Raw genomic sequence first — 18648 nt, 5'->3', positions numbered from 1 at the left:
ACCTAGAAACTATTATAAATTCCTCATTTGAGTTGTATCCACTCAGGTGCTCAAGAGTGGGAACATAAGGCAAAAGGTCACTTATAGGGTACATATACAATGCAGCTGGAATTTCCACCTCGAGTAAACATGTGTGCACTAGCGTTCATCCAACTAGTGTGCTAAAAATAGCACTGTGGCCACCGCAACTTGGGTGGCAGTTCGGGCAGCTGCCCGAGTACAGACCGAGGCTCTTTCACAGGACTGTACTTGAGTTACTAGCCCATGCTGCCGCAGCTACACTCAGGTCCAGATTAACCAATGGGCAACTCGGTGCACTTGCACAGGCCCCCCATCTTAGGCAGGGCCCCCGATTGCTGGCATAAAAAGAGATGGGCGACTGGTGGCTGCGGGTCCACATCCAAACCACCAGATCATTGTATATAGCCCACCCCCACATCACTCCACATGCTGGAAGGGGACTGAGCGTGAGGAGTTTCCAAGTTGTAAACCCAACTCAGATGCCTCTTCAATGCAATCAAATCCATCCGCGATGAAAAGGGTTATTATTCTGAGAAGGTTCTAGGAAGTTTTATAATTGGACTAGTCAAGAATTCAGGAAGTGGGAAAAAGCAAGGTACACGCACCTTCATGTTCGGGATAATCCGCAGAAATCTGAATACAATTAGCATATTCACCAGGCGCACCATATCCCACAGAGACAGTAACCCCATTATTTCAGGTCTCCTACAAAAGACACATGAATAATGCAACAAATTAGAACAACTAGTGACATAAAAAAAACCAGAGAAGCAACTGATGATAATTTTTTATTTGTTCTTCACAAATTTTGCTCAGCATTTGTGGGTTAATAATTTTTAGAAAAAGGAAGTTCTATTTCATCATGTACTATCTCTTTATAAACCTAATGCTGACAGTTACAGGGCTGAGAATTTACCTGGCAGGAGTCTCAGCCACAGGAAACATTAATGACTGAGGAGGAAGGAGATCCACCGACAGCTGCCATCACTTAAGCTACAATTTTAAATGTGGACATGACATAAAAGCATCTCCAGCTGTTTCAATGTGTATTGAAATGCCCGGTCAACTGATCTTGTTTCTACCAGACAGCCCTTCTCCTGTCTCCTCAAAGGAGATTTGACTTTGTGTAGTTTGAATCCTCTGGATGGAAGTGAAAGAAACAGGTTGGATGTAAGTCCCTTAGGAAACCTGAACCTGCCGAGGAGTATGCTGCATCCACGCTGAGCCCAGCTACTACTAACTCGTGAGGGAGGAGAGAAGCTAGAGTCACGGCACTGCACTTCATTACTGATAGACTGGCAGAATGCTCTACCCAGTTAGATTCCTTTTCTAAAGTCCATGTTAAAAATGTGTGTAGATAGCAAGCAGACCTCATAGGATCTTATAGGATATTTCAATTAAAATACTCCAAGAAACACATTCAAACTCTTCTACTATTTTCAGTGATAATTCCTTACTCATAAGGATTTCTTTTTATCCTTCCAAGTAGTAACTGACTTTCACAGTTGATGAATGGCAATGAAAAATATGAAGAGTGCTCTGCATATAATAGGTCCCAGAGTATGATAGTGCAGTTGCAGAAGGGATGTGCATTATTGGCTACTAATACATTAATAGGGTCACATTTGAAAACTCAGTGCTAATAACAGTTGGCTTTTACATTGGAACAGTATGTGCTTCTGTTGCTGGGAGGGAAAAAGGCTACTAGAAAATGGAACACTCTCCAACAAATAAGTGAAAATTCCAAAGCCATGATTCAGGTAGCAAAGATACTCAATCCAAATCCTACAGCAAGAACTAAGAAATACCAGCACAGAAGGCATATTCTGAAAATATTTTAATACACTTCCAGTTATGTCTACACTGATAAAAAACCAGCAGCACCAAGTCTCAGAGCCTTGGTCAGCTGACTCAGGCTCACAGGACTCAGGCTGTGGGGCTATAAAATTGCAGTGTACATGTTCAGGCTCAGGCTGGAGCCAGGGGTCTGAGACCCCATGAGCGGCGAGGGTCCCAGAGCCTGGGCTCCAACCTGAGACCGAACATCTACACTGCAATTTTATATTCTCTTACCCCTACTCAGCTGACCACCTGGGCCAGCCATGGCCATGCCATAGGTTTTTTATTGCAATGTAGATATACCCATGCAGACCCAACAATCAGCTAAACACACTGTAACGGACATCTCAAGATTCATTCTGATCCACCTGGGTTGTGTTTTCTTTGGGGCAGGGACATTCCTTTCACTTGGTGGTGGGTGGGTGTGTTAGTGCCTCACTCTAGCACAATAGAGCCTCAGATCCCTGACTTGTGCCTGTGGATGCTATTGCAATACAAATAGGATATCAAATAATTAGCGCTGTCAAACGATTAAAAAAATTAATCGCGATTAATTGCACTGTTAAACAATAACGGAATACCATTTATTTAAATATTTTTGGATGTTTTCTACATTTTCAAATATATGGATTTCAATTACAACACAATACAAAGTGTACAATGCTCACTTTATATTTATTTTTTATTACAAGTATTTGTACTGTAAAAAACCAAAAGGCATAGTATTAGGTGAATTGAAAAATACAAGTACTGTAGTGCAATCACTTTATCATGAAAGTTGAACTTACAAATGTAGAATTATGTACAAAAAAAAAACTACATTCAAATATAAAACAATGTAAATTTTTAGAGCCTGCAAGTCAACTCAGTCCTACTTCTTGTTCAGAAAAATTCTCAAACAAGTTTGTTGACAGCAGGAGATAATGCTGCCCGCTTCTTGTTTACAAGGTCATCTGAAAGTGACAACAGGCATTCTCATGGCACTGCTGTAGCCGGCATCGCAAGATATTTAGGTGCCAGATACGCTAAAGATTCATATGTCCCTTCATGCTTCAACCACCATTCCAGAGGACATGCGTGCATGCTGATAACGGGTACTGCTCGATAACAATACAAAGCAGAGCGGACCGACGCATGTTCATTTTCACTATCCGAGTCAGATGCCACCAGCAGAAGGTTGATTTTCTTTTTTGGTGGTTCATGTTCTGAAGTTTCCGCATTGGAGTGTTGCTCTTTTAAGACTTCTGAAAGCATGCTCCACACCTCATCCCTCTCAGATTTCGGAAGGCACTTCAGATTCTTAAACCTTGGGTCAAGTGCTGTAGTTATCGTTAGAAATCTCACATTGGTACCTTTGTTGCATTTTGTCAAATCTGCAGTGAAAGTGTTCTTAAAATGAATATCATGTGCTGGGTCATCATCTGAGACTGCTATAACATGAAATACATGGCAGAATGCGGGTAAAACAGAGCAGGGGACATACAATTCTCCCCCAAGGAGTTCAGTCACAAATTGAATTAACGCATTTCTTTTTAACAAGCGTCATCAGCATCGAAGCATGTCCTCTGGAATGGTGGCCGAAGCATGAAGGGGTATACGAGTGTTTAGCATATCTGGCCCGTAAATACCTTGCAATGCCGACTACAAAAGTGCCATGCAAATGCCTGTTTTCACTTTCTGGTGACATAAATAAGAAGAGGGCAGCAGCATCTCCTGTAAATGTAAACAAACTTGTTTATCTTAGTGATTGGCTGAACAAGAAGTAGGACTGAGTGGACTTGTAGGCTCTAGAGTTTTACATTGTTTTGGTTTTGAGTGCAGTTATGTAACAAAAAATACCTATCTACATTTGTAAGTTGCCCTTTCACGACAGAGATTACACTACAGTACTTGTATGAGGTGAATTGAAAAATACTATTTCTTTTGTTTATCATTTTTACAGTGCAAATATTTATAAGAAAAAATATACACTTTGATTTCAATTACAACACAGAATATAATATACATGAAAATGTAGAAAAACCATCCAAAATATTTAATAAATTTCAACTGGTAATCTATGGTTTACCAGTGCGATTAAACCTGTGATTAATTGCAATACATTTTTTTATCACGATTAATTTTTTTGAGTTAATCACGTGAGTTAACTGCAATTAATTGAGAGCCTTACAAATAACAATGATGTGCATTCACAAATCAAGGGGCAAAATTAAGCCCAAATTTATCACATGCATTTGTGTGGGAAATTCATTAAATTCAGAGAAGCCACTGTAAATAGCCTGTTCACAGCTATTAATATCCTTCTGACAGAGTTTATTCAATCATCACGTTTAACTCCGATATGTCATTTGAAAGGCATTCCAAACCAAACAGTTTTTCTAGCTCTGACAGCTAATTACCAGTTACCTCGTGCCACTCAAAGACTGCTATATGAAATAAGACTCTGAAAATACCTACACTAAAGTGGGATAAAATTCATATGAAAATTTCTTTTAAAAGTTGGCCCTTCAACTCAGAGGGAAAGTAAGTAAGTGCCGGAGTCCATTACAAATGACTGTCACAATAAGATGGAGGACAGACTATTTTTCCAAAAGTAAGTGGAAGCAAATCACAAGTATGACTGTTTAAAGCAAGAGTCAGCTGCAGTAGCATGCAATTTTTAAAGGAGCATCTATGATTTTTTTCTTCTACTTAAGCGAAAAGAGCCACTGAACAGTCTTAGCTCATGAGCCATGAGAAGCAAAGAGCAGTAATTACACCACTGCTTGGTTACTGTGTGCATATATTTTAAAAAATCTTTTACTCCAACAGATGAGAGATAAGAGAAATTCTGTATCTACATCAACTTATTTCTACAACAAAAGTCAAACTTAAAGCTACAGTGAAAGTTGTGATAAGAGTCTATACAGTTAGGTTTAACTATAGCCTGTTACAGAAACAGAACAAGGTTAGCACCAGTTAATGTTTGTACTACATTCAATTTCATTTCATATACTTTTAGAAAAGCACTAAAAAGGGACACAAGCTATTTCTCCAAATCTACTCTGCTTTCATTCTAAGCCAGCCCTCAAGGTACATATATTCATCCTTCTATCAGGACAGCAGAATAGCTTTTTCAAATTCTGTCAGAGATCTAACAGAACAGTATTCTCCCAATTCTCTGTATTGCCTGACCTCTAGTGACTGCAGAAGTGAATTATTGAAGTTGCTTTTAACAGGTTTGGCACCTTATGCTAGGTAGTGTTTTTTGGGGGTTTTTTTTAGTAGGTCTGGCAAGTTACAGCAGCCATATGTACACAAATACCTAATGTGTATCATGCTTGAAAAATAAGAACAACCAACATTTATAAATAGTTGTCCCTGGACACTGTACCATGAGAGTACATGTGAGCCATGCAATTTTTGACCAGGATCTTTTAAGTCCCAACACCAGTTAGTTTCCTTATGCTACAATTTTCAGAAGAGCTATAAATGCTTATGAAGAATACATACCAGCCTGGATGAGGAAATCCATACACAGCAAAAGTTGAGACCTCCAAAACCTTTTATTACAAAAGAAAAGAAGCAAAACTGCAGCAACTCTGATGTTTGTTTTGTGAATTAAAGTCTCAAGAACTTGACCTCAAACTTCTTCCAAACGGACAGCGACAGGAGTTTTAGTCAGTAATTTGACTTGCTATAAAGCTAGGTAATTGTCAGTTTCAGCTAGCAGATTACAAAATTACTCCTGCCTCCCCACCCAAGTCCAGTGGTGGGAAGTAAACCTTACTTCTTGTACAGAAATAAGTTAAAGTGCATGCAGGGATTTTGTTTAGGCATAGGACCTAGCAGCAGACAGACCAGCAGTTTCAGAGCTGCAATAATAGTTTCAGAGAAACTAATTCTATGGAATCCAAGTTGAAATGGCAAGTTTTAGAATTTAGAATAAATTAGAATTTTTCACCTAATCTTTGAGAATACCATTTGTGAAACAACTTTGAAAATATAAACAAAACAAGGCTTTTACTACTGTTCAACTAAGAGATCTTACAGGGTATTGAGAATTGGAGGTTTTCAGAGGTGCCTAAGAAAGGTGCCCACATTCTATTGTATTTAAATGGAATTTATGCCCCAACGTCCTTCAGCTCCCCAGTCTGGGTGATTACAAAGGGCAACTGAAAAATGTTCTCCATTTAAATCCAGTGTGCATGAACAATTCTCCTCCCCCCACATTAAACTGGAAAAGGCTTCTTCTTTTAAAGCCAGAAGTTTAAACACCAACCTGTTGGCCTCTTGGGCAAAAACTGTCTAAACAAACATACTTTGCTAGTTGGGCGAAAAGCAAAAGGTGGCTCTTAAGTGGGCACAGAATACCAAATTTAGATCTGGTCTAAGAAAGTGTAAATCCATTAAACAAGGCTTGAATCTGGTCTCAGCTGTCCAGCAAATTCCCTTCTTTCATCAAATAACTACAAGAATGATTAGTCTGCTACTTCCCACCCAAATGGTAAGGTTATTACAGATTATGTAAAATGCAATACCTCCTCTTATTGTTGTTTTTGTTTGAGAGACTTGAGCTTTTCAGATTTAACACTGAGGAGACTGCGTATGGAGCAGCTCACAACTCTAAATATCTATCCAAAATGAGCGGTAAAATATATCTATTGATATCCTGGAATATCAATACAGTTTGAGTGTATATAAATATGTAGATCTCATCACTGAAGGGTAAATTTTTGACCTAGTGAAAGCTACATGCCAACCAGTAGTAGTGAAAAATGCTTCCACAATGTTGTATCTCAGAACAATGCAGAACCTTTAGTGGACAAGGATCAAGACAAAAATTTAATTTCAATATGAAAATGTATTGATCAGTTTCTCACATATGCCAAGACTGTATAAATCATTATCTCTCTGATTCAACCAAATAATGCCATTAGAGCTGGGTCATCCTAGAAACTCACTTTCAAGAACTTAGTGGAAGTTACCCAGGAACTTACCAGCAGAATTACAGTCAGAAATCCGTCAAATCTATTGCTTGGGTACGATATGTATCTTTTAAATCCCATTGCCAGTATTTTCAGCAGCATTTCCAGCAGATAGTACAGGATAAAAAAACAATTTATAGCCTAGAAGGTGTAAAATGAAGAACATCCTTAGAATTAAGCTTTTAGAAGCAACAGCAACCACATAAGACATTGATACTTCTTACCCCCAAGAAGTAGTCATCCCGTTCAGAAAGCTGCTTATCTGTATCCATTACCAAGATGACCTGGAAAAAACAAAAAACCTCTGGTGAATCAACAGTTGGCTGCTGTACCCTAGAGAGCAAAAATGCACCACATCAAATCAAGACTAGCTCCCTGCCCTGGCCCTGAGATAGTAGGGCACTTTAAACACTAGGGAAAAAAAATACAATTGCTTATTCACTTCTCTGTGCCTCAGCTTCTCCATCTGTAAAATGGGGGCAATGATATTGATCTCCTTTGTAAAGCACTTTGAGATCTACTAATTAGAAGTACTATGCAAGAGCTAGTTATTATTATACTCTGCAGACTCCTTTCCAAACAGAGAAATTATTCCTTAGTTTTAAATATTCTGGGCAAGATTAAACAATGCATAATAGAGACCTCTACACAATGTGGTGGTAGGAATGCAGAGTACAAAACTAAATCCTGTTCTGTTTCTGATGCAAAAATCAATACTTACACAGATAGAAACAATGTTTGCTAGTGCTACAACGTTCCCTAAGTAGCCAAAGTAGTGATGGCCAAAAGCAAACTGCACTTTCTGCAGAAAAGGAGACTGGTACTCTGGTGTGGGAGGATGCTGAAAAGAGAAGAACAGTCATTTTTGAGATTCAGAGTCTAAATCCTTTATTAGAAGGAGTAGGGAGAAAGGCCCAATTTAAGAGAAGAATAAAGTATAAACTCAGCCCCAGTGTAAGCGGGGAGCAAAACTCCACTGAGCTCAAATTTCAGAGACATTGCATACATTTATGGCAGGACTGAATTTGTTCCTAAAACCCGGTCTATACATAAAGTTGTATCAGTTTAACTAAAGGTGTGATTTTTTAAACCAATTCAGTCATATTGGTGCCAAAAACCATGTGAATGCTGTTATTTTGGTTTAGGAAAAGTTTGTTTTGATTTACTTTATGTTGATTAGGAATCTGTTTAACCTAAACCAAAGTAAGCTCACCCTAAACCGAAATACGAGTGTCCAGACAAGGGTTTGCACCAGAGTTTATAATGAGTTTTTAAAACCAGTTTAAGTTAAAATCAATGCAGCTGGGTGCAGACAAGCTTTGAGACTGTATGTTTCACTGGCAGCCCAGTAAAACTTTGACTTCATTCAAGAACTGGGAGGCAAGACTTCTATTGAAGAAGGCTTTGACATCGTCCTCCAAAAGATAAACATATGGGGACAATTAATTGCCTTAAAATGGGACTCTCTGATGGTGGTAAAACTTTTTAAATGCCTCACACATTTCATCACAAACCTATTTACCATGTGTCTTTTTTGTTAGTTCCCCTACGTACTTCTGATGATCAAAAATGGTGCACCATTTGCTCATCTTCTTGTTAATCCTCCCTGGAAACAATAATTATAAATTTGCAGTATTGTTCCTTTCTAGTGTATTTATTGGTCTAGAGACCAACTGCTGAGGAGACTGAATAAATGCTCTTTGATGTAATGCTATTGACAGATTATTTTTTTAAAATGTGAAATGGTTTAATTCTTCTAGCACAGTCCAGTCACTTAAACATAAAGTTTATACATGGTAGTTTACATTTCCCCAAAAGTTTGTTTGTAAGTTAGCTGTTCTCTCTTATAAGTCCTGGAAATGCAAAGTCTCTCTCCAACTCATCTTCCATTTGCTTATTACTAATCATATCTTCTAATATAGGAAAATTTACACGCATTTTGTTTAGTCGAATCACTTAAGAATTCCAAAGATAAGAAGTATTACAAACATTTTTGTTTGGCTTTTGTTTGGATATGTTTTTTTGGGGGGGGGATGCATTTAATGTTTTAAAAGTGGCCATCTGACTGAAAATCAATGGAATCTGCCACTATAAAAACCATTTACGAATAACACAGTGAACACACCATGTAAATCGATGACTCTTCACCGCTCCATATATATGTACTGTCTGCTCAATTTCATGTCTTCATAGCCAAAGCTTGTTGTGCAGAACTGCACAGATTAACAGTGCCATATAAATAATTGTCATGCACATACCTGTTTAACAGGATCTTTGTCGAGTTCATCAAAGAGTTTCTGAAACAGGGCAGCTGACAGTATGCCATGAGGGCATGACCGAACTGTCTTTACATACAAGAGAAACACAAATCAACATCTGTGTTTAATAGATCTGCAGGGAGGGCAGATGCCTGAAGACTATATCACTACTCAGGGAGGCAGCAGGCTCCAGTAGGCAAGGCACTGGATTAGGAGCAGTGGTGGATTAGCCACTGGGCCCATGCCCAGGGGCTCTGGCCACCAAGTAGGTGGGGAAGGGGAAGCTCCCAAGCCCAACCCCGCTCCACGGCAGCAGCTACGGGATGGAGGAATCTCCACCCCAGCGGCCCCCAACCCCGTCCCTGGAAGCAGCCACAGGATGGGGGAAGCCTCCTCCTGCCCCCATTGGCCTCCAAGCCAGTCCCTGACAGAAGCCCCAAGATGATGGAATCTCCCCACCCCAGCAGCCCCTGACCCAGTCCCCGGCAGAAGCTGCAGGGCAGTGGGAGAAGTCCCCACCCCCCAGCGTCTCCCCCCCCTCGTCCCTGTCAGAAGCTGCAGGACAGCAGGGCAAGCCCCCATGCCCGACCTGCTCTCCAGAAGTAGTGCCGGGCGGGCAGGCAGGCAGGGAGAAGCCCTAGCACCCCGACCCTGGTCCCCGGCAGAAGCGTGGGGGGGGGAGGGGGAGGTGGCAGAAGAAGCCCCAGCACCCAGACCCCCGCTGCGGCCCTGAGACTGGAGGAGCTCTCACTCCCTGCTGCAGTCCCCATGCCGTGGCGTGAGGACAGAGCTTCTCTGGTCTTGGGGCCACAGTGCGGGTGGGGGGGGGGGGAAGGAGCAAAAGGGGTTGCGGGACTGCAGTGGGGAGGGCAGAATGGGTGGGGCTATTGGCGGGGCCACAGGCAGAAGGGGCAGAACAGGAGTGGAGCCGCAGATAGAAGGGGTAGGGAGGGGCCCCCCACTGAGGGGTGGATTAATTATGACAACGGGAGAGCTCTCTCCCTTCGGCGTAGAGCGGCTACACTAGAGATCTTACAGTGGTGCAGCTACATTGGTACAGCTGTGCCGCTGTAGGCTCTCTAGTATAGACATAGCCTTAGACCAGTAGTTCTCAACCTGCAACCTGCTTGCGACCCAACCAGCACACAGCTATGCAGCCCATGTGACATCCTCAGGGCCATACAGGTAGTGTATATATTGTTTGGATGCATCCCACATAACACACAGAGAGCTGCATATGCAGCCCGCAATGGTAAACAGGTTGAGAACCACTGCCTTCAACTCTGAACTTTCAAAACACAGGTGCCTAAAACACTTAACCACTAGTGTGATTGACTTTGATGCTGACCTCCCATTTGAATGAGCTAGTTAACTATGGATACCTTCTGTTCTATATTCCCTCACATACTCCTGCTCTGAGTAACTGAGACTAGAATGGACAACCAAGGGAAACAAAATATATATACTCTTTTTTAAAACAACCTCCATTTCATTTCATTGTGCCATCTGGCTCCTGCTGCTCTTTAACTAAACTTACTTCAAGAGTCTTTAATTTGGTTTTACGTAGAGTTTAATACACATATGTTCATATACAATGTACTTTCCTAAGATGTCACATGCAATACCTGTTGCAAGAGTGTGTCCCTAGAAAAGGCTGTGACACTGACAGAAAAGCCAACTTGGTATGACCCATTACATTTCAACGCCTCTTGTTAAACTGTTATCAAGACAATCTACTTGTATGTGAATTTCAAAGAGATGTACTAAACCGGCAATCATTAGCCCATTCATTTGTAGTAATAGAAATCAAGGGTAGATGCTAAGTGTACTTATTTATCTATATATTGTAAGAAATTTAACAAAATCACCAGATTAGCTTGTAGAGGCTACTTCCCTTTCATGTCTTACTTGCGTTATATTATGCATGTGGATGGTTTAGTTTAACCGTAAGATCAAAGATGTAAGATACAGCAGATTAACTATGCTATATATCTTTTAACTATGCAAAAGAAAAATACTGCTTTTAACCATCCTAATTTAAATGAAACAAGCACAGAAACAGTTTCCTTACCTTGTCAAATCTTTTTTTTTTTTTAAACTTTCCCTTTATTTGTTTAGTAGTTTACGTGTAACACAATACTGTACTGTATTTACTTTTTTTTTTTTTTTTTTGGTCTCTACTGCTGCCTGATTGCGTAACTCTAGTTCCAAATGAGGCCTGTGGCTGACCTGTCAGTTCATAACTCTGGTGTTCATAACACTGAGGTTTTACTATACTGCAGGAAACTAATAATATTATCTATATTGTCTTCAACTTAATTATCTATGCTATGATGAAGTACCAGCTAATTGCCTTAATTGAATGAAATATGTAACTAGTTTACCTGCGTATGCCTAGGGAATAGAAGATTAGCTACAAAGCAACAATCTGCACTGCCTAGTCTATTTTGGGAGGTCTTGCTGTGACAAGAGGCTTGTCAGCTTGCTAGCAAGCTATAAAGAAAAGCCCCAGACCTGACCCTGCCATCTCAGATCTGCTTAAAACTTTAACATGGAAGGTCTAAGCCAGGGGTCTCAAACTCAAATGACCACAAGGGCCACATGAGGACTAGTGCATTGGCCTGAGGGCCACATCAGTGACCCCCCGACCCCCGCTGACCCCAGCCCCGCCCCCACTCCACCCCTTCCATGAGGCCTCGCCTCTTCCCACCCCTTCCTGTCCCCCTTTCCAACCCCTTCCCTGAAGTCCCCACCCCAACTCTGCCCCCTACCTGCCCCCAGGGGGTGCAGGTGGTGTGCAGGGTACGGCAGGGGCTAAGGGCAGGGAGTTGGGGTGTGGGGTGCAGGAGGGATGAGGGGTGTGGCAGGGGGCTCAGGGCAGGGAGTACAGGAGGTGTGCAGGGTGTAGCAGGGCGCTCAGGGCAGGGAGTTGGAGTAGAGGGTGCAGGAGGGGTTCGGGGTGCAGGCTCCGGCCCGGTGCCATTTACCGAGAGCGGCTCCAGGGTGGCAGCGGCGCACACCGGAGCCAGGGAAGGCTCCCTGCCTGCCCTGGCCCAGCTCCACTCTGCTCCGCTCCAGGAAGCGGCCAGAACCACGTCCTTGGGGGTGGGGGGGGGGCGGGGGAAGAAGCTCTGTGTGCTGCTCTTGCCGCTCCTCCAGGTACCTCCCCTGAAGCTCCCATTGGCTGCAGTTCCCTGTTCCTGGCCAATGGGAGATGTCGGGGGGGGGTGCCTGGAAGCAACAGCAACACACAGAGAGCCCTCTGCCCCCCCCGCCCCCCCGACAGGGTCCGCAGGGACATGGTTCCGGCCACTTCAGGGAGTGGCGCGGGGCTCGCGGCACCAGGGGGGGCAATCCCACTGGCCAGATCCGGCCCATGGGCTGTAGTTTGCCCACCCCTGGCCTGGAGGTAGGCAGAGGGGTGGATGCGGCCCGCAGGCCACGTGTTTGAGACCCCTGGTCTAAGCCATAAGACTGAGGTCTCCAGGTTTACCCTGGAATTCTCATGGAAGAACTTGAACAGACTATTCCTGGACTGCCTATTGGACTATAACCCTCTAAATTGATTCCAGAAAGACTTTTACAACTCAGCAGCCTCACCATCTCTGGTATGAAACTGACCTAAGGACTTTACATATATCTGTATGTATATTAATCTTTTAACCACTGCAACTCTCTTCTTTCTTTTTCCTTTTATTTTTAAATCTTTAGTCTTTTAGTTACTAAAGGACTGGCATTTGCGTGAATACTGGATAAGATCTGAGACTCATACTGACCTGGGGATAAGTGTCCCATCCTTTGGGATTGGTGAACATCACATAGGGCGAATCAGGCTTTCAGTAAACCCTCACTATATTAGACTTGCCTGTCTAAATGGGGACCAAGGGCTAGACTGCTTAAAGGGGACTGTATACAGCTTCTTGTTAACCAATGTGGTGTTACAGAAGCTGTTTTGTTACTGGCTTGGTGAATCTAATTATAGAATAAACCACCAGTTTTGGGGATTGTCTGCCCTATTCCTTGCAGTCTGCCCATTCTCAGCATGGCCCATCCAGGCACCCAGTCACAAAAGCATTACCAGGTAACATTGTTAAGGATGTTGTGACAATGCCTGTGACAGAATACATGCACTGCTGGTTTGTTAAGACCATCCCTAGATCAGAGTTTACGTCTTCCACTCTTAAAAAATGGCATTTGAACTGTGACAGAAGTCAGGCAGGGAGTAGATTTTTACTTTACAGAGTAGATTTTCAACTTCATTGCTTAACTTAAGCCTCCAACAAGCCTTACTAATGCCAAAAAGGAGCTAACCATGGGCATGCTATCACCTATAGTTTAGCCCTGGTTCTCCTTAGAAATGGGCATTTCAAATGCTAGAAGAAAATACTGTAGAAAGCCATGTTCTAGCACATCTAGGTTTGCTCTTCTCCTAGAGCTAAAATGTGCTTTGAGGCATTCAGATGAGCAAGTCTGACACTAGGACAGTGTCATTACTTTCACTGACCCATCATTATCTTTCACTGACCTTTGCTTTCTCTGTCCCTTCAGTTGGGAGAGACAACACTAACTCCTCCCTCCCTGCCCACTACGCTGAAGAGTGCGTAACTGTAAAGGAGCGGACTCACCCCTGCGGCACCTCCTGCTGGTCATCCTTGGGAATTAGCTCTTTTCCAGACTGGAGCGCCCTCTGCAGGCTGGTGATCTGCACAGCTCTGGCCCCCGTGTCCCCCACAGACCCCGGTGCCCCTTTCTCTGGGATTCTGTCCCCTGGCAGTACCCCCACACTCTGCCTCTGGGTCTCCCCTTCCTGGGGAACCCCCAACCCACTATCCCCACCTTGCCTCAGTCTGGGCTACTGCCAGTCATCACCAAGCCCCCGCTTCCCGGGGCAGACTGCAGTGTAAAGATCACTCATCATAGGCAAGGGAGTTCAGACCTGTTGCCTTCCTCTAACGGGCCTTGGACCAGGCCCTACAGCCTGGGGAGTTGCCAGCCTGGAGCATCCCCGCTCAGCCTGCTCCTTCCCCAGCACTGCACCACCCTCAGTACCCTGTCAGGCAGGAGCCAGGCCCTGCTCTCTCCCAGCCTGGAGAGAGCCTCCTTGGGCCTCTGGCTCACAGCTTTTTTATACAGGCCAGCTGGGGCCTGATTGGGGCGTGACCCAGCTGCAGCTGCTTCCCCAATCAGCCATCCCCAGCCACAGCCCTCTCCAGGGCTGCTTTTAACCCCTTCTGTTTTAGGAGCAGTGTAGCCACCCCGCGGCAGTAACCCTAACATCTGGTCATGGCTTCAGAGAAGATTTGAGAGCCACATTACACTGAGAATCATCTGCTCAACTGGTCTAGTTACCATTTTTACACAGGTTTCAGAGTAACAGCCGTGTTAGTCTGTATTCGCAAAAAGAAAAGGAGTACTTGTGGCACCTTAGAGACTAACCAATTTATTTGAGCATGAGCTTTCGTGAGCTACAGCTCACTTCATCGGACGCATCCGATGAAGTGAGCTGTAGCTCACAAAAGCTCATGCTCAAATAAATTGGTTAGTCTCTAAGGTGCCACAAGTACTCATTTTTACACAGCTGCCCTTTTCCATTATAAAATCCTAAAAAACTGATATTATAAGACAGGGTTTTAAAAAAAGAATTTGCAACAAAAATGTTTAATGAAAACAAAATAGGCCAACACTAAGAAGTGACTGAATGGCTCTGGGGGGATATAATGAGAAATGACGCCTTCTACCCTCAGTCACTGGTTCAAATCGAGTTTGCCAGTAGTGACCAAAAGTTGTTTTTATCAGACAGCTGCTCACTAACCTATTAGAGAAATGAGTCTGGTGGTCCAAGACCAGCTGAGAGCAGGCTGGACACACACCGTTTCCACAACACCATTCAGAGTTTCAGCAAGAAGGCCAAGAAATAAACGGTCTTGCAGCCTGACCTGACCTCTGCTCTCACACTCAGAGGGGATTCCGATATTGGCAGGGCAGTGGGAAGAAGCTTCTGTTGATGTGACCATTCTCAGACCTGCTCTGTGGTTAAACAGAAGACTTCAGTCTCCAGGGCTATCAGGCCAGAATCTTTAACAAGCACAGACATGAATGTAATCAAACAAAATCAGATTCCTACCCTCAAGATGGCTTGCTTGCAGCAAAAATCCATTTCAACTTTTTGAAGCACTTGTAGTAAGGTATTAGCATTGACACACAATCTGTTTAAAAATAAAATTAAAAAAAAAAGACAATTAACTCTGACAGACATCCTGAAACATAATCTGTCTCTCCTGCCTCTCATGAAGGCACCATCAAACTGCTGCTCTTAACTCCAGCCCAGTGCTTATTTGTTAAAGCAATTACAACAGATATGGAAGATTAGGTGTGAAAGCAAGAACCAGCTTCCATCCTCCCCCACCTATAATACAGACACAAATGAGAGCCTCAGAACTGTGTTTAAATGATATGGCTATAATATAATAGGGGGCAGGAGAGGAGGCAGCAGGAAAAACAACCCATTAAATAAACAGATGGAGCAGTAACAGACACAACTGGAGGAAAAATATTGCTCTCTTCCCTGACAGCAACATACACTGTGGCATTCTTCACTTACTCATTTGTACTGACAGGACGCTCTTTCAGGGAGCACAGCACTTCGAATGCAGCCCGGATTCCTAAACGTCTCCTCAAGAGCGAGGACTGAACCGATTTCTATACAGTGAAAACAACACAGAGGAGAGAAGTTACCTTTCAGTAGCTATTACAGAGGCAACTCATGTAGCTGAAGTGAAGAGTGGCCTGAGTCATTGCCCATCTCAAACCAAAGCAAACTGCAAGCCTCAACAAGAGCCATTTCAGTTCAGTTAAGGGTTTCAGGAAGGGCAGGTCACCCACTCTCTGCCAATTCCCCCACCACTAGCCACCAGCAGTCCATCTACAGGGTCCAACTGTATATTTGCTCTGCAATTGAAAGAGTAACTTTAAAAAGTTTCAGAGGCTGAGATCAGTGGAGTCCAAGAGAAGACATATTGTTAGGAGAGAACAAGACGACATACGAGTCCTGCTATTGCTAGGAGAGAGCAAGAAGACAGGGTACAGAGGAGAAGAATGCCACCCAATCTCCCTACAGGACCAAGACTTCTAGCCAGAGAACACACTGGCCTTCTGGCATTCCCAGAAATCATGGATGGTTTTGGAGATTTCCTACCCCCTCTTCCTTGGGATAGGGCAGTAAAAGTAAAAGGGAGAGAAAATGGGGGACCGTCTGAGTTCACATAAACGTCCAGGGCCTGATTTTCAAGCCCTGGCCTCCATTGGTGTGAGCACACTTTTGGGGGAACTAACCCCAGAATGTGCAGGTGATGAGTTGTATTAGAGTATCCAAAAGCATAAATGTGCACCACCATCCATGTAGAAGAGCAGGGTCAGTTAAGATCCCACAAAAAGCAGGGCCCCAGCCATTTTTGTTTGATCTGTACTTTTTTACATAAGACTTTTTCACACGAGTGACCATCACGGTCAGTGCGTGCATCTCTCCACTATCTTTCTGCAGGCCAAACTGCGACAGGTGGGGAGTGGTGAGCAGGAAAGGAATATGCATGGTATTTCCCCACTTTTTGTATCTGTCACATTCACAGACCCCTTCCCGCACGGAAAGCTCAAGACTGCTCCCCAAAGAGCGCACATTGCCTCCAAAGGGGTGTGGGAGCCTGGGAGCAACATCCCCTCTGTACAGGTTCCTGGAGTGAGCGGGGTATCGCTGGGAGTATACTGCACTCCACAAGGGGCAAAGAAGCAGAAACATTCCCACTGTGCACTTCTGAGCTCCAGGAAGAATTCAGCAGGGCTATGTCTAAATGATAGGATTGTGCCTGTGGGAGGAGAGATCATGATCTGAGGAAGAAATATCGAGGAAGCATGGGCAATACAATGGCCCGCTCAATCACCTCGTATAAAGAGGCACTCACCTTACATGGGAACTCCTCCTGCAGTTATAAAGAAAAATAACTGAGAGCGTGGGTAGGGGAAAGAGGAAGCAGAATGAATGCTGTGGGAGATTCCAAGAACTGATCTTAGTCACTTCCAGCCTGTGATTTCTTGTTCATTCTTCCTTCTCCTCAACCCACAGTGCCCACTTAGCGTATTCTTAATTAATGGCCTAGAATTGGCAGCCTCTTTCCCCCTAAAAGAGTAATATACATCAAAATACAATAAATCAGTCCCAGGAAAAGCTCTTCTATGGTAACGAAAGCAAGGACCCAGGTTAATTCAGAGACACTGGAAAACCCATCTTCCAAGACCTATGCTCAAGAAGGTGGTGGTAGCAGTTTTAAGTAGGGCTGTAGATTAATCGCAGCTAACTCACGCGATTAATTCAAAAAAATTAATTGCGATTCATCGCAGTTTTAAATCGCACTGTTAAATAATAGAATGCCAATTGAAATTTATTAAATATTTTGGATGCTTTTCTACATTTTAATATATATTGTATTCTGTGTTGCAACTGAAATCAAAGTGTGTATTATTTTTGATTACAAATATTTTCACTGTAAAAATGATAAAAGGAATAGTATTTTTCAATTCACCTCATATGAGTACTGTAGTGCAATCTCTGTCATGAAAGAACTTACAAATGTAAATTTTTTTTTTGTTACATAACTGCACTCAAAAACAAAACAATGTAAAACTTCAGAGCCTACAAGTCCACTAAGTCCTACCTCTTATTCAGCCAATCACTAAAACAAACAAGTTTGTTTACACTTACAGGAGATAATGCTGCCCTCTTCTTATTTACAATGTCATCAGAAAGTGAGAACAGGCATTTGCATGGCACTTCTGTAGCTGGCATTGCAAGGTACTTATGTGCCAGATATGATAAAGATTCATATACCCCTTCATGTTTTGGGTACCATTCCAGAGGACATGCTTCCATGCTGATGACGACCGTTAAAAAAAAAAAAAAAAAAAAAGCGTTAATTAAATTTGTGACTGAACTCCTTGGGGGAGAATTGTATGTCCCCTGCTCGGTATTACCCACATCCTGCCATCTATTTCATGTTATAGCAGTCTCAGATGATGACCCAGCATGTGCTGTTCATTTTAAGAACACTTTCGCTGCAGATTTGACAAAATGCAAAGAAGGTACCAATGTGAGATTTCTAACGATAACTACAGCACTTGACCCAAGGTTTAAGAATCTGAAGTGCCTTCCAAAATATCAGCAGGATGAGGTGTGGAGCATGCTTTCAGAAGTCGTAAAAGAGGAACATTTCGATGCAGAAACTACAGAACCCGAACCACCAAAAAAGAAAATCAACTTTCTGCTGGTGGCATCTGACTCAGATAATGAAAATCAACATGCGTCGGTCCACACTGCTTTGGACTGTCATCGCGCACAACCCATCATCAGCATGGATGCATGTCCCCTGGAATGGTGGTTGAAGCATGAAAGGACATATGAATCTTTAGTGCATCTGGCACGTAAAAATCTTGCAACCTCAGGTGACATTGTAAAGAAGAAGTGGGCACCATTGTCTCCTGCAAATGTAAACAAAACTTGTTTTTCTGAGTGATTG

The 18648-nt window shown here is 43.1% G+C and overlaps 1 protein-coding gene across 1 annotated transcript in view; it reads right to left on the bottom strand.

Moving 5' to 3' along the window:
• The window catches only part of TPCN2 (two pore segment channel 2), a 56283-nt gene that overhangs the window by 12863 nt on the left and 24772 nt on the right, over positions 1–18648 (bottom strand). The window contains exons 11-18 of the mRNA XM_074955216.1: positions 15687–15784; positions 15210–15291; positions 9086–9172; positions 7549–7668; positions 7052–7111; positions 6840–6968; positions 5353–5402; positions 627–726 (exon numbers count right to left, since the gene is read on the bottom strand). Of these exons, the coding sequence (XP_074811317.1) occupies positions 627–726; positions 5353–5402; positions 6840–6968; positions 7052–7111; positions 7549–7668; positions 9086–9172; positions 15210–15291; positions 15687–15784 (726 nt within the window). The remainder of the gene's footprint in view (positions 1–626; positions 727–5352; positions 5403–6839; positions 6969–7051; positions 7112–7548; positions 7669–9085; positions 9173–15209; positions 15292–15686; positions 15785–18648) is intronic.

Source organism: Natator depressus, chromosome 6 (genome assembly GCF_965152275.1).
Source record: "Natator depressus isolate rNatDep1 chromosome 6, rNatDep2.hap1, whole genome shotgun sequence".
NCBI lineage: Eukaryota > Metazoa > Chordata > Testudines > Cheloniidae > Natator > Natator depressus.
The sequence above is the reverse complement of the archived record's forward strand: the minus strand, read 5'-3'. Positions and strand labels throughout refer to the sequence as shown.